This window comes from Equus asinus, chromosome 5 (assembly GCF_041296235.1).
Source record: "Equus asinus isolate D_3611 breed Donkey chromosome 5, EquAss-T2T_v2, whole genome shotgun sequence".
NCBI lineage: Eukaryota > Metazoa > Chordata > Mammalia > Perissodactyla > Equidae > Equus > Equus asinus.
Window position 1 is genome coordinate 98620179 of NC_091794.1, and position 22302 is coordinate 98642480.

The 22302-nt window shown below is 37.6% G+C and overlaps 1 protein-coding gene across 50 annotated transcripts in view; it reads left to right on the top strand.

Moving 5' to 3' along the window:
- EIF4G3 (eukaryotic translation initiation factor 4 gamma 3) overlaps window positions 1-22302 on the top strand; it is a 319514-nt gene that overhangs the window by 295295 nt on the left and 1917 nt on the right. For 31 of the 50 annotated variants that reach the window (XM_070510795.1, XM_070510807.1, XM_070510800.1 and 28 more), the window contains 7 exons: window positions 2956-3081; window positions 4948-5029; window positions 6867-6965; window positions 13653-13754; window positions 14015-14161; window positions 18740-18821; window positions 20899-21045. In XM_070510795.1, the coding sequence (XP_070366896.1) occupies window positions 2956-3081; window positions 4948-5029; window positions 6867-6965; window positions 13653-13754; window positions 14015-14161; window positions 18740-18821; window positions 20899-21045 (785 nt within the window). Of the gene's footprint in view, window positions 1-2955; window positions 3082-4947; window positions 5030-6866; window positions 6966-10480; window positions 12636-13652; window positions 13755-14014; window positions 14162-18739; window positions 18822-20898; window positions 21046-22302 lie in introns of those variants that run through there. The other 19 variants (XM_070510812.1, XM_070510815.1, XM_070510804.1 and 16 more) reach the window with 2 other exon arrangements.

A 22302-nucleotide genomic window follows, 5' to 3' on the forward strand; every position in this document is an offset into this window, starting at 1 on the left:
ATACTACAAAGCTACAGTAATCAAAACAGCATGGTACTGGTACAAAAACAGGTGCACAGATCAATGGAACAGAATTGAAGGCCCAGAAATAAAACCACACATCTATGGACAGCTTATCTTCGACAAAGGAGCTGAGGGCATACAGTGGAGGAAAGAAAGTCTTTTCAACAAATGGTGCTGGGAAAACTGGAAAGCCACATGTAAAAGAATGAAAATTGACCATTCTTTTTCACCATTCACCAAAATAAACTCAAAATGGATCAAAGACCTAAAGGTGAGACCTGAAACCATAAGGCTTCTGGAAGAAAACGTAGGCAGTACACTCTTTGACATCAGTATTAAAAGGATCTTTTCGGACACCATGCCTTCTCAGAGAAGGGAAACAATAGAAAGAATAAACAAATGGGACTTCATCAGACTAAAGAGCTTCTTCAAGGCAAATGAAAACAGGATTGAAACAAAAAAACAACCCACTAACTGGGAAAAAATATTTGCAAGTCATGTATCTGACAAAGGCTTAATATCCATAATATATAAAGAACTCTCACAACTCAACAACAAAACATCAAACAACCCAGTCAAAAAATGGGCTGGCGACATGAACAGATATTTCTCCAAAGAAGATATACGGATGGCCAATAGACACATGAAAAGATGCTCCTCATGGCTGATCATCAGAGAAATGCAAATCAAAACTACACTAAGATATCACCTTACACCCATTAGAATGACAAAAATATCTAAAACTAATAGCAACAAATGTTGGAGAGGTTGTGGACAAAAAGGAACCCTCATACACTGCTGGTGGGAATGCAAACTGGTGCAGCCACTATGGAAAACAGTATGGAGATTCCTCAAAAAATTAAAAATAGAACTGCCATACGATCCAGCCATCCCACTACTGTGTATTTATCCAAAGAGCGTGAAGTCAGCAATCCCAAAAGTCCTGTGCACCCCAATGTTTACTGCAGCACTGTTTACAATAGCCAAGACGTGGAAGCAACCTAAGTGCCCATCAACAGTTGAATGGATAAAGAAGATGTGGTACATATATACAAAATCATACAAAAGGATTTAGGAACTAAATCCTAAAAAGAAATAAGTCTCTTGCAGGCTTGTTCTACACAAATCTTATGTTCAGCCAAATATTTTTTTTATCCGCAGTGTGAATTTAACCAATGATTGTCAACTATCCCGTGGTGAACTGACTAATCAAGAAGTAGAAAACAAAGGCAAGAATATGGGTACCTTTTAGTTGTAATAGGACGTGAAAATAACAGTAGATATACTGCTGAAAGACCAGGAAGGCTGTAGTTGTCTCATGAGCTCGTTAAACAGCTTAATTGTGTGCTGCTATCCCATGGAACATGAATTGGCATTGTAGGGTCATTAACCAGAAATTCTGGAGTCCATCCAGGTTATATTCCATCAGTGGCACATTAGCTGAGCTAAAAGATATACATAATGAGACAAGAGTCAAGTGTCTGTTGTATAGCAAATAGATGTCAAATAAATTGCAAATTGTGAGGTCAGAAAGTTGGCATTAAGGATTCAGGAAGCCCAAAGTTGAATAATGTGACTGAGCTGAAAACTGTTTTGGAATGGCACCTTCAGAAGGGTGACCCTGCCTTGTAGTTGTACCTTGTTTTAAGTGAAAAATTTTAATAACGTGGGCTTCTGAGGCAGGTAAAAAGAGTGACATACTCTGAGTAGAAACTGGAACTGCGGTGAAAAAGCACACATTTTATGTATTCAGAGATCTGAAAGGATGTGAAGACAAATACTGCGTGCCCATGGTCCCTTCATTCATTCATCCCTTTCCTTACTATTTTGTGGATTTCCTTGTAATTATGTATATGTCTTCTATAGTTAAATTTACTTTTGCTTTTGTACTTTTTAATTTGCTGTATATTAACTAATTAATGGTCTCAAATTATCTTTTTAAAGTTCTAAATTAATAGGTATGATTTTCAGCCTAAATAAGACCATGCTGCTATTTTGCATTTGACTTTCCTAAGTTTAAATCCCATTATTTTACGTCACATTGAGAAATATTTCATCCCATGAAAGTCTGAAACCCTTAGCTGTTCTTTTTTTTAAGATTTGATTTTTCCTTTTTCTCCCCAAAGCACCCCGGTACATAGTTGTCTATTTTTAGTTGTGGGTCCTTCTCATTGTGGCATGTGGGATGCCGCCTCAACGTGGCATGATGAGCTGTGCCATGTCCGCTCCCAGGATTCGAACTGGCGACACCCTGGGCCGCCGCAGCAGAGCACACGAACTTAATCATTCAGCCACCGGGCCGGCCCCTTCCATTAGCTTTTCTTTAGAGGTACAGAGTTTGTAACATGTCCCAATGATCATGTTATTAGTAATGTTGTCAGACTCTTTTATATCCATCCAGTTTTCCCCCCCATTGTAAGTTCCTCAAGGACAAGAATTTTTGTTTTTTCATCTCTTTGCATCTGGTCTGCATTACATAAAGTTTTTAATCAGTGCCTCTGACTGACTCAGAGGATACAATCGTCAACTGTGGTGAGCTCTTTATGGTGTGGGGTTAAATTGAGTAGCTCTTCCCCCAGAACTTCACGGGGCTGCCTAGTTTTCATCATTTAAGCCTTTCAAATGTCACCTCCATACAGAAGGATTTGCTGACACACACACCCCCCTCCCCCCCCCACCCTGTCCTGGGATATCCTGATAGCACAGTTCAATTCTTCAGAATATTAGGCCCAACTGCAAGTATGCTTTTGTCTGTGCTCTTCTTCCTCCCCACGCTAATACAGGCTCTTTGAGAGCAGGAATTTGTTTACCAGTTAGTTTATGCCTAGAAAAGTCCTTAACATAGCAAGCACTTAATAGGTATTTCTTGACTGACTGATTTTTTGGTCTCTTTAATTATTCTTAACTTTTGAATTACATTTGCATGTGAGTTTTTTTCCTGTTCTCTTTCAGTTTTTCAGAAACATTGGAATTGGCAGATGACATGGCCATTGATATTCCCCATATTTGGTTGTACCTTGCTGAACTGGTGACCCCCATGTTAAAAGAAGGTGGAATATCCATGAGAGAACTTATCATGTAAGTTGTACTTGTTTATTTTGATGTATATCAAGTTTAAGTCATGCAAAACTCATCAGCTGGCTGTCTAGCATAGTGCTGTTTCCTTGGTGTCTCTGGAGACCCTTGAATGCAGCTTATGACTCTTTAAGATTTCTAATTTCAGAATAAAAATGTTCCATTATACTAGATCTACACTGGAGAGGCGATGGGGATTTGATCGCCCTGTAGTCCAGTGAGGGTAGCAGGGATTGCAGATAGAGCTTTAGAGTCATGTAACTGGAAGGTAATTACTCCTGGAAGCTTAATGTTAATCTGACTTTTATATCTTTCGTTGTTCCAATGCTGTTAGAAGTGCTATTTCCACATAATAGCTTGTCAGATGTGACAACTGCATAGTACATGCTTGGATTATAATAAAAGGAACTGTGATCTCAGGCATTCCTAGATTTGGACATGAGTGGGCAATTGCTACATTGTACAGACTAGTATTTCCCAAATGCTTCTTCAAAACATTATTTCCTTAAAAACTATTCATATAGTCAAATGCAAATCAAAACTACACTAAGATATCACCTTACACCCATTAGAATGACAAAAACATCTAAAACTGATAGTAACAAACGTTGGAGAGGTTGTGGACAAAAAGGAACCTTCATACACTGCTGGTGGGAATGCAAACTGGTGCAGCCACTATGGAAAACAGTATGGAGATTCCTCAAAAAATTAAAAATAGAACTACCATACGATCCAGCCATCCCACTACTGTGTATTTATCCAAAGAGCCTGAAGTCAGCAATCCCAAAAGTCCTGTGCGCCCCAATGTTCATTGCAGCATTATTTACAATAGCCAAGACGTGGAAGCAACCTAAGCGCCCATCAGCAGACGAATGGATAAAGAAGATGTGGTACATATATACAATGGAATACTACTCAGCTGCAAAACAGAACAAAATCATTCCATTTGCAATAACAGGGATGGACCTTGAGGGAATTATGTTAAGTGATATAAGCCAGCTAGAGAAGGATAATCTGTGTATGACTCCACTCATATGAGGAATTTAAAATTATGGACTAAGAACAGTTTAGTGGACACCAGGGGAAAGGTGGGGTGGGGGGTGGGCACAAAGGGTGAAGTGGTGCACCTGCAACACGAATGACAAACATTAATGTACAACTGAAATTTCACAAGATTGTAACCTATCATTAACTCAATAAAAAAAAAGCTATTCATATAATCAAACTCTGCATACTGTTATGTCCCCTTTGCTTTGAGATTCACAAAGGGTATTATAGCACCTTAAAGAGTATGAGAATCCTGTAGTAAATCAAAGCAACAAATAAGAACTATTTAGCTTTGTTTAATTCCGCATTGCCTCACTTAATTGACTGTAGAATCCTTTTTTAGGGAATAATTATTGATATCCTATAGAACACAGTTTGGGAAATACTGATTTAGACTAGACTATGAAAAAATTGGTCCCTTTCTGTTTCATCCATATTCTAAAGAAAAACTTCCTTTCTTAAGAACACTTCATAACTAAACTTCACAAGTCCCTGTTACTTAAGGGAGCTTGAAGTGGAGTTTACACACATAGATTATTGAGACTGATCTGTGCATTGCTTCTGTCACTGAAGCAGTTAAAGAAAAAGGCAAAAATCAGTAATTCTAAAGGCCCTTTCCAGCTTCTCCATGACGCATAAAGTGGACCTGAAGTCTCTGAACTGCTTCTGCTGACAGTTGCTTAGATCGTGCACTGGAGCTTTGGCTTGCCCAATGTTATTTAGGTTGCACAGTGTCTGTTCTTTTGACACACATTGTTTGCCTACTGTTCTAGAACAGGGAATTTATTCAAGGTATTTAATCACTGCTCTTATCTTTTACAGAGAATTTAGCAAACCTTTACTTCCTGTTGGAAGAGCTGGTATCTTGCTTTCTGAAATATTGCACCTTCTGTGCAAACAAATGGTAAGTGTTAAATTGAATGTCAGACTCAACAGCAAATATTAGGAAAGGCAGTGATTTTGATCTTGAGTTATCTGTGAAAAGGTTAGGTATCACTGTGCAAGTAATGGTTTCCTTTTATTATTTGAAAAAAGAGTGAGGTCTCTGTTTCAATATAGTTTCTTCCAGAGGTATATTTCTCCTTTTGTTTACTAGGAATTTGGGAAAGAATTATCTAATCTCAACTAGATTTGGTATAATTCTAAAAAATCTCAAGATATGTTTTATTTGCAGCTAGTAATTTTCTCTTCTCTTGAAACAAAATGACTACATTATTTATACTTTTTAATAGATTTCAATGAAAACTCGCCTGCTTTCAGAGAAAGATAGGGTTCATAAAATGATTAGTTTTATTATTTTTGAATCATGACTAGGTAATCTCATTAGAAATAGGTGGTAAAAATGATTCTGCAGGATTGTAAATTTGTATCTTAAATTTATTTTAGTTTAATAAATGCTGCATAATTTTATGCAAAGGTCTATGACCCCATCTCAGTCTGCAAAGATTACTAAACCTTTGAAGAATTTGTGGACTCCAGAGGGAGACAGACAAGTCTAAACCAGTAGTTTCCAAAGAGTGCATCAGTGTGATGTTAGAGGTCTGAGAGGTTTGGGAAAGTGGTGTAGCATCACACAGATGATGTAACACCTGGGATGAGAGATGTCAAAACGACACAACTCGTGAAAATTTTGGAGTGATTTCTGACTTACTCAAACCAGAGCCAGTTTTCATTGTTTTATAGGCATTGATTAAAAAAAAATTTCAACATTTCATTTCTCCCTCTGAATCTACAGAAGTTCTTCTGTATCACATTTGTGTAACAGTTAGTCACAGATAGGTGTTCTAAATAGCCTGGTCTCTAGTTCTAGCTGATTATCTATTTGTTGTTAATACTCTTTGCTTGATGGCACTGAAGTTTTTATTGAACTCTAATTTTTAGATCCAAAATTCCCTCCTCCACTTCTTCCTACTTAACTTTAGTCCTTATTTAAAACTCAAATTCTTTTTGTTTGTAGAAACAGAAAGCAAATTCTCACACTTCTCCTAAGTAAACGCAAATTATCATAGAGCATAAACTCTGCAATAAGACAGCCTTGGTTCAAATCCTGTTTCTACCAAGTTAGCAGCTATGTGTTGGGCAAGTTTTTCTATGAAGTAATGAATACGTGTTCCTTAGATGACAGCCGCAGCCTCAAAATCTGACGTTTTCCTTTATCACTGAGACTTTTTTGAGGCAGTGCACTTGCACCTCCTCACCGGTTTCGAAGCTGACAACAGCTCTTCTCTGTTGTTTCTTGGGCTCAGACTTGCACTTGGTACTCTTGAAATACTTCCCATTCCTGGGTCAGGAGCAACACCTTCCTTAGTCATTCTCATGTTAGGCAGCATGATTATGATCCACTGTGAAGAGGAATTCCAGTGAAGCTTGTTGAATGGCTTTAATAGCAGATGCATATAGCACTATCTAGGAAAAGAGACAGTGTTAAATTTATAAACTCTGTGCATTGGATTTTTTTTAGGTGATTGTGTTCATAAATCTCAAGCACCAGCTTGCAAATCCTCAGTTTAGTCATCTGGTAATGAAATTATTGAATCTTAAATAGCTATACTTCAATCATTCACTGTTATATTTACATACATTCAGACATCTCAGTTTGAAAGATAAACGTCCTAAGAAATTAACTTCATATCAGCAAGGAAAAGTTTTGACTTTTCAGTCTTTACAGTCCCACACTCTTCTCTTCAAGCAAGCCTTCTTCTAATGTGAAAGTAAATGGACTGGCCTTGTCTCTGTTTTAGAGCCATAAGAAAGTGGGAGCCGTATGGAGGGAGGCTGACCTCAGCTGGAAGGACTTTTTACCAGAAGGGGAAGATGTACATAGTTTTCTCTTGGAGCAGGTGAGTAAGAACAAGGTGTGCGCCTGCCTTTTTGGTAGTGGTTGATCTGTTTCATAGAGGAACTGAAGGTAGTTTCATTGATATTCCAATCATTAAAATTAGACCAAGATAGGAATCATGGTCAAGCTGTCCTTTAAGTCCATGTATTTAAGACCACTCCAACTGTGCATTCATTAGATGATAGATAAAAATTAAAATTTAAAGGACTTAGCCTTACTTAGAAAACATGCTACATGTCTTCATGAAGCAGAAATGATACTGATAAATAAAGCAGGGGTAATAGGGTTAAAGCTGCAAGTCTTATGAGCTCTGGGTCTGAAAGCAGGCAGAGATAGCCAGAAGTTATTTCTGTTGGGTAATAGGGACTAGAATGCCTCTTACCGATATAAGATTAGATACAGGCTTACTGCGTGAAAACAAGTGATAACTCCATAGATAAATAAGTTCAAGGGAAGTAGACAGTCTTAGAGCCAGAACCTTAGCTAGACTCCTACTGACTTGGTGACTAGATCTAGAAATCCACAACAAGGCAGAAGACCCCATGATCAATATAATCAGTTCCTAAACAAAGAATTCTAGGGGACCAGATAGAGGCAACCATAAAAGTATTAAACTAGGAGGAGTGACAGAGAAAGAAAACAAAAATCTTCCTCTGAAAATGATCCTGCAAGTCAGAATCCTAAAACCTATGAGGAAAATCAAAGGTAAGACAGCCAACAAAATCAGTAATAGGGAGAAAAAAAATTACTCTTAGGTAAAAAGAAAATGAAGCAATCTGAAAATGAATTTAAAGTAAGTATATTGTGCTGTATAATGACATTGTATTAGGTTACTATGGACTTTAGCTTCCTTTTGGTTATAGTTTAGATAGACAGGAACACTAGCATTCTTGCCACAATTAAAACCTAGGTGAACCATAATTTATCTTGCATTTCTGTGCTCATAGAAAGTGGAAGAAATTTCCAAGGAACAAAAAGAACAAGGGGAGGAAAAGCCAGTGATGAAACTTGAGCTCTGAGCAGTAAGTGCATGTGAAAGGGCTGTCGCCCAATGCCATATAAGTGCTGCCAGAGATCTTGGAAGAAGTTGAAAAGGTCCCAGTTCAGCATTATCCTGGTTTCAAGAAGCAGCAGGCCAAATGCTCTTTGGGGGAAACATCTTCAACTTAAGTCCTCTTATTTCCTACAAATTAACGTTCTGTAAATATATGAGTTAACAGAGTTCATGTAACATATCGTGAAGCAGGTAACCCTGAGTGAGAGTAAACAGACAATAAATACTAGATTTAGACCCCCAAAGACTTGAGATAATGAAATTATCACTCAGAATTTAAAATTACACTGTATAAAAAAGGGGGAATCACGAAAATAAGTAAACAAGAATAGACCAGTCAAAATGACTGGGCAGATTTGAAAAAAAAAAAAGAAAGAAACAACTGGGTAGAAGTCTAAGAGATCTAAGGAGATTTAGAGGACAGAATGAGAAAATCTAACGTGTTTAATTGGAGTCCCAGAAAGGAAAATACAGTGAATGGGGAAAAGACTGTATTTGAAGAGACTGTAGCTGAGACTTTTTCAAAACTGATAAAATCTATGACTCTGTATAGAAAGCACATGTATGCCACACAGTATAATTACATTTAGTGAAACTGCATAATATTAAAGACCAAGAAAAGATTTTAAAGTAACTGGAAAGAAGCAGCGCATTACCTACAAAGGAAAAATAGACTTTGCAATAGCAACAATGAAAGCCAGAAGGTGGAATAATCTCAAAGAGCAGAGAAAATGTCAGTTAATCTAAATTGTCTAACTAAACTAACCTTTTAGAATAAGGGCAACACATATTTAGAAACTTAACACACTTCTAAATAACCCATGAGTCAAACAAGAAATCATAAAGCTAGTAAGAAATATTTTGAACTGAACGTAAATGAAAACACAACATATCAGAATCTGCGGGATGCAACTAAAGCAGTACTTAGAGTGAAATTTTTAGCACTGAACATCTGTATCTAGAAAAGAAGTAAGGTCACAAATCGGTGACCTTACCTTTGACCTTACGAAATTAGAAAAAGAAGAGCAAACAAAAATCAAAGTAAATAGAAAAAAGGAAATTATAAAGATCAGAGCAGAAATCATTGAAATAGAAAAATCAGTGAAGTCAAAAGCTAGTTCCTTTTTTTTCCTTCTTTTTTTGCTGAGGAAGACTCGCCCTGAGCTAACATCTGTTGCCAATCTTCCTCTTTTTGTATGTCAGCCACCACCACAGCATGGCCACTGATAGACAAGTGGTATGGGTCTGTGCCCGGGAGCCGAACCTGGGCCGCAAAAGTAGAGTGCGCTCAGCTTAACCACTAGGCAACCAGGGCTGGCCATAAACTGGTTCTTTGAGAACATAAAAGTGATAGACCTCTAGCCAGACTAAAAAAATGAAAAAGAGAAGGCACAAACTACCAATAAAAAGAATGAGAGAGATACCATTGTACACATTTTATGTGTACAGATTCTACACTTAATAATGGGAATAGAATTTTATGAATAATCTTTATGCCAAGAAATACATCAGCTTAGTTGAAATGAAAAAATATCTTGAAAGATAGAAACTACTAGAGCTCACTGAAGAATAATAGATAACCTGAATATCTATTAAAGAAATTGAAGTATTTAAAAACATGCACACAAAGAAAACTCCAGGCCCCAATGGTTTCACCGATTAATTCTACCAAATATTTAAGGAAGAAATAATACCAATTCTGCAAAGAATTATACACCAATTCTTCCAGAAAATTGAAGAGGAGAGACTACTTCCCAACTCATTATGAGGCCACCATTACTTTGGTAACAAAACCAGACAATGACATTTCAAGAAAAGAAAACTATAGACCAATATTCCTAATTAACATAGAGTAAAATTTCTCAACAAAATTTTTGCAAATCAAATCCAGCAATGTATAAAAAGGATAATACATCATAACCAAGTAGAGTTTATCACAGGAACGTACAGTTAGTTTAACATTCAAAAGTCAATGTATGGATGTAGGGCAGATGACAGAGTAAGAAACTCCAGAATTAGTCCCTCCACTGAAACAACCATTGAGCTCACAAGATCTGTTAGAATCACTTATTCTGGAACTGTGGAGTCTAGTTGAACATATGCACTACCAGCGCCAGGGGAATGCTGGAGGAAAGAGAGTCTGGTAAATTTCAGTGATTTTTGGCATTTTGCCTGGAAGCTACCAGATCCCAGCCCTGTGGCAGACAGCTGGGGTCTGGTATGTCCTTTTCTGGTGCAGCTTTCGGGTGCCAGGTTGAGCAATAAAGACCCTGTTTTTCAAAGACTGGTGTTGTGTCTTTTAATCTGCCTGGCAGTTCACTGAGGGTCCAGTGCAGGACCTAGCCTTTGTTTCAACACCTTAGGCTGAAGCAGCTTCCTGGATAGTGTCTGTCAAAGAATATAAAGAAACACAACACATTTGTGTCTTCCCCAATCCCCTTTCATTTTCTCGTTGGATCCAGGCATTCACTGAAATCTCTGGAAGGTCACTGACTGACTGCAGAGATAATGGATCAGAGACTTCAGTGACAACACATGAGAAGGAGTGTAACCCTTGTCTAAAAGTGTCTAAACAAACAGTTGACTACAACATCAGTAATCCCTGGGGAAGGGAGAGAATCTGATGTCCAGAGTTACCACATTACAATAGTCAAAATGTCTAGTTCTCAACAAAAAAATTATAAAGCATACAAAGAAGCAAGAAAATGGCTCATTCATAGGAAAAAAACTGACAGCATCCCTGAGAAAGCCCAAACATTGGACATACCAAAGACTTTAACTGTCTTAAATGTGCTTCAGTTGCTGATAGAAACCGTTGACAAAGAACTAAAAGAAATCAGGAGAATGATGTATGAATGAGTCAGGAATATCAATAAAGAGATAGAAATTATAAAAAGGAACTAAATAGAAATTCTGAAACTGAAAAGTTACAAAAGCTGAAATGAAAAATTAGAGGGGTTCGACTACACACTTGAGCAGTCAGAAGAAAGAATGAGTGGACTTGAAAATAGGGAATTGAAATTGTTCAGCCAGTCAGGAGTCACTGGTTTGGCTCTAATTTATGGCCATGAAAATTTATCTTTAATTATTGCAACAGAGAGGCTTTTTTATTTATTGTTTTGTTAACAAAATTTCTGTTATTGTTATATGGAACTATGAGTATCATTGAATTCTTTAAGCTAGGCCCTGCAATTGAAAAAAAACAACCTTAAAATTGTAGTAACACATAGGAAAAATTAATCCATTAAACATATAAAGAGCCTTTACAAGAAGAAATTATTCAGTTTGAGGAGCAGAAAGAAAAAAGAATCAAGATGAAGGAACAGAGCCTAAGGACCTAGGGGACATCATCAAGTGTACCAGCATACACATTATGGAGTCCCAGAAGGAAAAGAAAGGTGCCCCAAAAAAAGGTATTTGAAGAAATAATGGCCGAAAACTTCCCAAATTTTCAACAAACTCTAAGGGTAAACTCAAAGAGATCTACACCAACATATAGTATAATGAAATTGCTGGAAGAGAGAAACAAAGGAAAGATCTTTTTTTTTTTTTTTTTTTGGAGGAAGATTAGCCCTGAGCTAACTACTGCCAGTCCTCCTCTTTTTGCTGAGGAAGCCTGGCCCAGAGCTAACATCCCTGCCCATCTTCCTCTACTTTATATGTGGGACGCCTGCCACAGCATGGCGTGCCAAGCCAGTGCCGTGTCCACACCCGGGATCCGAACCAGCGAACCCCAGGCCGCCGAGAAGCAGAACATGCACACTTAACCGCTGCGCCACTGGGCTGGCCCCAGGAAAAATCTTGAAAGCAGCAATAAAGAAGTGAGTCATCACATACTAAGAATCCTCAGCAAGGTTAACAGCCAATTTCTCATCAGAAACCATGGAGATCAAAAGACACTGGGATGATATATTTAAAGTGCTGAAATTTAAAAACTGTCAACCAAGAATTCTTCGTCTGGCAAAATTTTCTTCAAAAATCAAGTAGAAATTAAGACCTTCCTAGATTTAAAAACTAGGTGAGTTTGTTCACCAGTAGACCTCCCCTACAAGAAGTGCACAGGTGAGTTCTTCAGGCTGAAACAAAAGGACGCTGGACAGTAACTCAAAGCCATAGGAAAAAATAAAGATCACTGATAAAGGTAACTACATGGGTAAATATAAAAGCAAGTATTGTTGTGATTTTGGTTTGTAGCTCCTCTTTTTGTTTCCTATGTGATTTAAAAGGAAAATCTGTAAAACAATTATAAATTTGTTAATGGATGCACAATGTATAAAGATGTAATTAATGAAAGTAGCATGCAGATGGTTTCTTATAGAATCCCCATGACCCAGGAATTCCACTTCTGGGTATGTGTCCAAGAGAAATTAAAACACATGGCACCCTAGTTTAAAGTCAAATAAAGCTGCTTTCAGAGTCCAGTTTTCTAGCACTTAATGTCACTTTAAGCAAATTACTTGATTTCTCTAAGCCTCGGATTCCTCACCCTGTGAAATGCTAATAATACCTACCTTGTAGAATTTTTATGGGGATTCAGTGAGATAATATGTAAGAAACACTGAGCCCAGAGAGGTACTCAATCACTTATGGATGTTGTTGTTATTAATAAAAGTGTTTAAAGACAATTAGAAAAATGAGGTTTCAGAAAACTTCTGTATCCTAACTTTCAGCTTTCTTTTAAAATAATTAGTTTAATGCTCTTTTTCTGGGAACTAGTACAGTCTACAGGAGGTCGTGATGAACTGATGCAGAAATTTGCATCCCAGCCTTCTAGGTTCCAGGGAGATTAGACAGCTTACACAGAAACACAGGAGTTCTGAGAAATAAATGTTCCTCTGCAAACGTTACAGTTCACCACTGACTCCCTTTGGCAGTGTAAAGCCTTTCATTTTCAAATGTTTTTATGTCATATTGTATTAATGAGCAGTGTACTTCATGTTTGATTTTGTTGTTTTCGTTAAGTGCTCTCAGACTTTATTTCTGTAGCTTTGTGTTAGGTCAAAGAGGTATTCAATTGTGTACCTGTTCTAACACCTAGGAGTATTAGAATAAATTTGAAGAATGTTTCAATGTTATGAAAAATTGATTGCCTGTTCTTAAAAGAACTTACAACCATCATCTTTTGCTTTTGGGTGTATACTGAAGTGTGGAGCATGGAGTATTTAAATTATCCAGATTGAGTCAGAAAACTGCCATACCAAATCATGTTTCTAAAACTGTATAGGAAAATATTATTTAGAGGTGCTATGTAAGTGGTAACGACAATTAAAATGATAGGATGAAACTTTGTTTTCACAAAATTCAAGGTAATTTTTTCTTTGTGGATCTGGGGAGGGTATAGGGATATATCACAATCTTATTAGAGAAAAGCTTAAGTTAATAATCTTTAATACTTTAATTTTTATGGTTTTTGCATAGTGAAACTACCTACATACCTTACTGCCTTAAACCCTGGAAAATTACCAGTAATTTTTTTATTGATTTTTTTTTTTAAACTATTCATCGAAGAGTTGAACAACTATGGCATGATTTCTCACACTTTGATTCAGAACGGTCAGGAGGTGTTTTGAGGACTTAAAACTAAAACTAGAGTTTTGACAGCTGCTCTCTTGCCATACTGATGTTAAACCATAGGCTGCAGAAGGGGAGCTAAATTGTACCCTTGCTCATACTTGCACGCTGCCTCAGAGCTGTGTCACAGCCAAGAGCGAGATTGGAGCTCAGAATGCTTTGGAGGTAAGCCTAACCAGATATAATTTTAGGGAGTTTGTTCGGTTGCTTGTTTTTAAGGAGCATCAGATAGACAGTATAAAAAGTTGGAGAAGTATTCAGAAAGATAATGGAGTGAGAGTCTTTCAGAACTATGAATATAAAATGGCTTCTGCTGATCATTTTGATCCCATGTAAAATAGAAGAGATAACTCATGGTTTTGTTTTCCTCTCAAGGTGTTAATAATACTGAATTATATTAATATGTTTGACATTTTGTGTTTCAGAAGTTGGACTTTATAGAGTCTGATAGTTCCTGTTCCTCCGAAGCACTTTCAAAGAAAGAACTCTCTGCTGAAGAGCTATATAAGCGACTTGAGAAACTCATTATTGAGGACAAAGCGAATGATGAACAAATCTTTGACTGGGTAGAGGTATAAAGACTACGTCACCTTCCCTGAAAACTCTGCAAGAAAGATTCTCGGGGGATCCCCTTAACTCACATATTTCCGTTTCACTTCATAGGAGTTTTTAACTTTCACGAAGTCAGTTTTTGTTCTTTCTTGTTTGTATGTTTGAAACTCTTCTAGAAGTGTCATAGTTTCGGGTCTTACATTCAAGTCTTGAATGCATTTTGAGTTTATTTTTGTGCATGGTATAAGGGAATGGTCTACTTTCATTCTTTTGCATGTGGCTGTCCAGTGTTTGGAACTCTAAGGCTATTTTTCTGTTTTTATAAGATTCATAGTATTTTATAAAGTCAACTAAAAATAGTCAGAACATAAGCCATTTTTCTGAGTTTCTCATTAGTTTAGGATCTACCCTACGTTTTATCATTCACAAATTTACAGTTCTTCCTAAATGTTCTCACATTTTAAAATACTATCCTGGGGCAAGCCCAGTGGCATAGTGGTTAAGTTCATACACTCTGCTTCGACAGCCTGGGGTTTGCAGTTTCAGATCCCCAAGTGCAGACCTACACACCGCTCATCAAGCCACGTTGTGATGGCACCCCACATACAAAATAGAGGAAGACTGGCACAGATGTTAGCACAGGGACAATCTTCCTCAAGCAAAAAGAGGAAGATTGGCAACAGATGTTAGCTCACAGCCAATCTTCCTCACCAAGAAAAAAGTATCCTGGATAAAAGTAATAAACAATATATAATTATTATGAAATAAGTTGGTTTACATAACAACACTCCTTTCTGAAAATTTTATAACTTATTTGTGTTGTGGAGTTTGTTGATCATGTCTCTTTTTAATGTGTTAATGTATTCCTTTAGTAATTATTACTTATGGAAGTGTGTTTTATTTGTGCACATTTTCCATGGGATCATATAATAATCCAAATTGAAAGAAAGCCATGGAGGGCTAATCTAGTCCTCTCCCTCTTGTATAAATCCTCTTGTGTAGTCCTTGTAATGAGCTGTTGTTTCTTTAACCACTTCCAAGCTGTGAGAAATAATGAAGGTTCTGATAATTTAATTTTTTACCTATTTTTCCCCCAGGTCTATACAGGATAATAAGTCCATCATCTCACCTAGTTGGAATCTTTTATTTAATAATAATCGTCTATCATTATATCTCTGTCTCCCTCTCTAGGTTCTTTTGTTCTTTCTTGAAGTCTTGATATCCAAACCCTTGTCTGGTTACTCTTATCCAAACATACCTGGATTTTCAACATCCCTCTCAAAGTGACATGCGCAAACTGAGCATGATCACCAGATGTTGTCGAACAGGAGGGAGTTAGGCAGTGCTGTTGCGTCTGTTGTTTTGGTCTCTGCTCCTGGCAGGCTTGCCACGCTGAACTCAAATTGCTCTTTCAGTCATTCTTTTATGTTCTACAGTTTAGCCATCTCTCCCATCCTGAACTGAAGCATTTGGTCTTTGAACCAAAATGGGGTTTTAATAATTTATTTCTGTTTATGTTCATCTTCTTAAATTAGACACATTTTTTAGTTTGTTAGGACATTTTAGATTCTGACGTGGTCATAAAATTTGCTTGCCACCTTTTTCACCTTGTATTTCATTAATAAGCCAACTTTGTCCTCATCCAAGTTATGGGTAAAATGTGTGAATAGAGTAAGGCCAAGAAGAAAGGAGTATACTTTCAGGGACCAGACTGACCCCCGTCCCCGTGGACATTTCCAGCTGTTAACCTGTTTATTATTTCGCATCATTCTACTGTCTAGTTCACCTTTCCATCTTGCCCACAAGGGGATATCTATCATTAGATAATTTGTCAAATGCCTTGCTGAAGTCCAGACAATATATGCCTATCTCCATTCGAGCTACCATATACTAAAATCAGAAAAGGAAAGGAGGTTAGTTTGGCATGACTTGTTTTCCATGTACTTATTTGTTACTCTTACTATAACCATCTCTTTTCTCTCTAATACTTTTAACCATTCATGTGATAGTTTGTTATAGAATTTAGCACAGAGTCAGCACCAGACTTTCTCGTGTGTTATTGACATCATATACCTTCTTTTCTGTTTTAGAAGTTGGGTCAAGGTTTGCATATTTAGCATCATTCCCTTTCTTCATGATTCTTCATAGAGCACCATCATTTCAGCAATTTAGTCTTTTATTTTCTCATGTATTACAAAATGGTGGTGTTTTTACCTCTTCTTCCATGTTGGGCTTCTCTTTTGTTTTTTATGAGGAAGATTGGCCCTGAGCTAACATCTGTTGCCAATCTTCCTCTTTTTGCTTGAGGAAGATTGTCGCTGAGCTGTCGTCTGTGCCAGTCTTCCTCTATTTTATGTGGGATGCTGCCACAGCATGGCTTAACAAGCAGTGTTAGGTCTGAGCCCCAGATCCAAACCTGTGAACTCTGGCCTGCCAAAGTGGAACAAGTGAGCTTAACCACTATCCCACTGGGCTGGCTTCTTCTTTTGTTTTTTTCTGTGTTAATACTTATTCTGCCTACTCTAGACAAACAATTATTCTCCTTAAAGAAAAGACAAAAGATGTATTTTCCTGAATGTACATTATACCTAATAAAGATGACTTTTTAAAAAGGAGAGAGGGGCTGACCTGGTGGTGCAGTGGTTAAGTTCACATACTCTGCCTCGGTGGCCTGGGGTTTGCGTGTTTGGATCCCAGGCATGGAGCTATGCATCTCTCATCATGCCATGCTGTGGCAGCATCCCACATACAAAATGGAGGAAGATTGCCACAGATGTTAGTTCAGTGACAATCTTCCTCACCAAAAACAAAAAAAAAGAAGAAAAAGACAAAATCATAATAGTAGCTGAGCTCACAATACATATAGACATTTGTTGCTCTGTATCTGATACTGGTATTATGTAAATCTGATTTTATTTATCTATCCCAATTAGCAGACCCATCTTCCATCTTGTTCTTGCCCATTTTTGTTAACATCTTTGCTTAATCTATACTTTAGTATTCTTGACACTTTTCTTTAGGTCTTTTCTACTCTGGGATATTAGAATTACAGTATTTGGCTTTATTAGGTAGAAGAAATATGCAGTTTGTTAAAACAAAAGAAACAGTCAAATGGTTTGGAAGTGGTATTATCTAATTACATTTAGCTAGTATGTTTATTTTTCTCAGACTCTGCTTGAAATCTAATCCTTTGGGGATTTCAAATGATAGTCAGTGCTTGAAATAGCTCTGTCAACCTGTTTATAAAGTATTATTTAGCCAAAAATTAATCGTATGTTTTTATTCTCTCATTTATTCCTCAAAAATAATTGTTCAGACTTTGCAGAAGTAATTTCTGGGGCTAGACCAGCCTGGCTTCAGCCTAAAGTATTTTTTAAAGAGGGATAAACCAGCAACTGTGTATAACACGTAAAGCATCATGACATCTTCCATGTGTGGCTCTTGCCCCACCCCATCCCACCCGTAGCTGTCAGCAGTAGCACCACATGGTTCTTTTCTGTGGGAGAAGATTGGTCATGAAACGTCTTAGTGTATCGCAGTTCTCCATGTTCAGCTCTGCCGGTCTCCTGCAGAGCGGCCACCTCACTTGTTAACCACTGCTGACTCTGCTCTCAAGGAGCTGCCAGTTCCTCCCAGGGATGTTCGAGGTTAGGTGGCAACAAAGATGGATGTCAGTTCTAGAATTCATAAACATTAAACTGATCTCTATATAGCTTTGAAATTCTTAGCTTTCTAATACAGAAGTTATAATGACATCTTTAATTTTTTCCTGGCCAGTCATTTTAAGGCTGATCCTGTCAGTGGAAAATACCTTGCTGTGCTATTAAAGGAAACAGAGACAGGCATTAATTCTGTTTACAGGCTAAGGGACATAAACTTGGAAAAGTGTTTGAAATACCTGCCTAGAAAATGTCACCTTTCGTTCTTCTTTTTCTTCTGCTACTCATCTGGGTTAGCACCATGTTTTATAGCAAGAAGATAAGATCTTAAGAGAGATAAACTAAAAAATAAATTTGGGGCCCATTTACTCAATATATCTCTAAATACTTTCTTTTGCCATCCTTAGAAAAGAGTAACAGTTTTCTCACCACTGCCTGAAGGGTTGGTTTGAGGCAACGCTTGAGATTAATCTCTAATGCACATTGGAACTAAGATGAGAAAGCAGTGTTTGTACATTTAAAAGTAGTTACACACTACTGAGAAAAGTAGTCCTTAAAGTACACCATGGTTGTGACACAGTTGTTCCGTCAAATGTATAGATTTGGATAGATCGTCTTAATATGAGTTATTTATTGAAGAAAAAATATTTTAAATGGTTTCACTTCCAAATGTACGAAAGTACACAGCACTGCATAATTGAAGGGACAAAGGATAGGCAGCAGTAAGCTCCCTGGACACCAAATACGGCTCCTTAGAGCGCTTTCAGGCAGAACTGGCAGCAGCCCAAGTGTTTGCCGACAAATCAGAAGATTAACTTTTGCAAGGAGGTTGAGTGTGATCCTGTCTGCCCTTAGTGCCAGATGAGGCCCCGTTCAGAGGAAACAATTTCTCCCTTGTGCAAGGGTACCTTTAAGTGTTCCATTTACTTTTGATTTCAGGCTAATCTAGATGAAAGCCAGATGAGTTCACCTACATTCCTTAGAGCTTTAATGACAGCCGTTTGTAAAGCAGCTATTATAGGTAAGTAACGTTTCTGAAGGCAGCTCTTAACATCTGAAATCCCCAGTATGTCAACTACTGATGATAGGGTCTGAGTTTATATTGTCTTCAAAACTTGCCCTATATAGCTCGGTTTCTGTGCAAATGGGTGCCATTTCTGTCTGCAGTGCCTGGCTATCTGAAGCAGGGGGTTAGATGGCTACTCTGCCTGCAGAGAGTCCAGATCTGAGCAGCTGCTGCACACCTGTGTTCTTCACTCAGCAGAAAGTTGGTGCATGCTCCTCGGGTTGTTTTCTACTCTGTTGCATGTGGCTTTTCCTTTACTTTTCAGCTCCAACATTCAAAGCCTCCTTCTCCCATTCAAGAGTTACAATGAATGGGTTGAATATTCTTAACCTAATATCAGTGAAGGGTCAGTCTCAACAGAAAAACCATTTTATATAAATACATAGATGAGAAAAGAAAATACCAGTTGTTTCTCCTGCTTTATCTTGACTTTATATAAAATGGTTTCATTGAATGTTCGTGAATTACATAGATGGATAATATTAGCATCGTAGAAACGCTAAATATTCCAAGCTGCATAGAGTATTTAACAGTATTTAATAAGCCCATCCACTTAGCCTCAGATAGAAATCCACATTTCTCTCACTGAAAAGGAAAAAATAATCCATCAGTTCAAAAGCTGTTTAGAATTTCTTGTCTGTCTTTCTTATTTTAGAAGATAGCTTCAGAAGTGTAATTTAAGATTTTCAGTCAGATGAATGTTGTTTCAATGTTAATTCTTTAATGAGGGAAATAAGCTGTGTAGAAAGTCTTCATAAAAAGCTTGTAAATCATTTCCAGTACCTATGGAATCGTAAGACTTTGGTGTTTTAAAATCTGAATTGGAAAGTATAAAAGCTGCTTTTAAAAACAAGGTTGTAGGGGCCAGCCCCGTGGCTGAGTGCTTAAGTTCACATGCTCTGCCTTTGAGGCCCAGGGTTTCACCGGTTCAGATCCTGGGTGCGGACATGGCACCACTCATCAGGCCATGTCGAGGTGGTGTCACACATGCCACCACTAGAAGGACCCATAACTAAAATATGCAACTAAAGGGGCTGGCCGGGTGGCGCAGCGCAGTGGTTAAGTGCGCACGTTCCGCATTGGCAGCCCGGGGTTCGCCGGTTCGAATCCTGGGTGCGGACATGGCACTGTTTGGCAAGCCATGCTGTGGTAGGGGTCCCACATATAAAGTAGAGGAACATGGGCATGGATGTGAGCTCAGGGCCAGTCTTCCTCAGCAGAACAAGGAAGATTGGCAGCCAATGTTAGCTCAGGGCTAACCTTCCTCAAAAAAATAAATAAAATAAATAAAATAAAATGTGCAACTATGTACTGGGGGAATTTGGGGAAAAAAAGCATAAAAGAAAGAAAGAAAGAAAGAAAGAAGATTAGCAACACTTGTTAGCTCAGGTGCCAGTCTTTAAAAAAAAAAAGATTGTATACAAAAACTGATATATAATAGTGTACACCTGAAGTTTACACAATATTATAAGCCAATAAAAAGAAAAAACTATTGTGTTCCAGTGCTAAGTTACAGAGGAAGTAAAACCTATGCTTCTTGGCCCTGAAGGTGCTTTCCTCAGCCCCTTTTTACTGTGCCTTTTCCCCAAAAGGCCTAGGCTAGATGTGATCTTTGCCACTGTCACAGTTAGTCCTCATTGTACTAATAATAAAATTATGGTTCTACTTCTTTAACCCTTCTGAAAAGATATGCATGAACTGTCACTTCAATTTCCTTTATAATATTCATTTTGTAGTTTGGGATGTCATAAAACCGCTATCCCTGTTTCATTATGATTAAAGATAAAGAATCGGGTGCACTATTTTTGAGGGAACCCGGCTCTGCAAATACATCCGTCCTCCATGTTTTTGTATAATTTCAGAGAGAATGTCCCATTAAAAATTTCAGGACATTTTGGATTTCAGAATCTTCGCCTTGAACCCCCTTCCTCTTTTCCTTACAGAGTCATGTGTGTCTTATCAACTCAGAAAATTAAAATAGCTCTGTGTGTTAACACCTCAATGTAATGCTTAGTTCTTCTGCCGCCTCTAGCTGACTCTTCTGCCTTTCGAGTGGACACTGCGGTTATCAAGCAGAGAGTGCCCATCTTACTCAAGTACCTAGACTCAGATACAGAGAAGGAACTGCAAGCACTTTATGCACTACAAGCATCAATAGTAAAACTTGATCAACCTGCCAGTAAGTTTACCTCTCGTTACAGTTAACCTAACCAGTGGGTGACATTTATCTAGGCCAGGACTTCAGAGCTGGTTTGCTGGGTTTGAACGTAATAGTAGAATAATGGATACTAGAGGAATCACTAGTGACAAAAATTCAGATAACCAAACACTTTCATAAACCTGAGTGTTTTCTGTACATGACTTTTATGAGAAGGAGATGAGAAAACTAGCTTATATTAGAGATTTAATCCTCATTTTAGGGCACGTCTATCTAATAAAGCTCTCTGCAATGATGGAAAGATATCTCTGTTGTGCAGTATGGTAACCATGAGCCACATGTGTCAGTTGAACACTTGAGTGTGGCTATTGTGACTAAGAAGTGAATTTTGAATTTATTTTAAATTTAAATAGTCCCATGTGGATAGTGGCTACCCTGTTAGACAGTGCAGGTCTCGGGCATCTCAGTGTTAGCATATGTGCAGTACAATCTTTCACCTGCTTTGACACAGGTCTTAATAATGGAAGAAGATGATACTCTTCAGAATCCTCAGACACTCAGCAAAGATAGTAAGGCATTTTAGACTAGTTTTCAGTTAAGGGTTAAGATTAATTCTTGACTAACCAAACAGATAAGGTAACCTGAACACCCAAGTCTTAGTGATTACTAGTAAATTAACTGAATTGTATTAACTCTTGAAAATTCAGTGAAACTTGTGAAAAAGGATAGTACATGGCTATTTTAGACATAGCACTGAAGTAGTTCTTTGACGCTTGTTTAGATTGTGGCTTTTTCAAAGTTTTCCTTCTTTCCTAGTGCTGATGAATCCCACTGGGAGATAAAGGAAAAGATTGAAACAAATAGTCCTCAGGGTATAACTGAAGAGGCATCTAAGTCTGAATCAGAGAATTAATCTGACTTTGTTTTTTCTCTCTCAAGACTTTTGACAGGTCATTTACATCATGGCTTCCTTTTTTCTCCTCTAGGATAAGGACACTAACTTTTTAAGAAATGGTTAAGTAGTAAGGTGAAATTGATGCTGTGTGCTCAGCAAGTCAAATTAAAGTATCTCCCTAATTAATCAGCTTCAGTAATCTCTGGAAAGATGTTTAATTCTAGATTTACTACCAACAGAATCCTAGCCACTTGCTTCTGTTTTTCCACATAGACCAATCAGGGTTTAGAGAATGAAAAGTGGTTTCGATATTAGCTTGACTAATAAAATTACAAAGATAAATCTAAAGAAAAATTTTAATATCATTCATTCTAAACCTATTA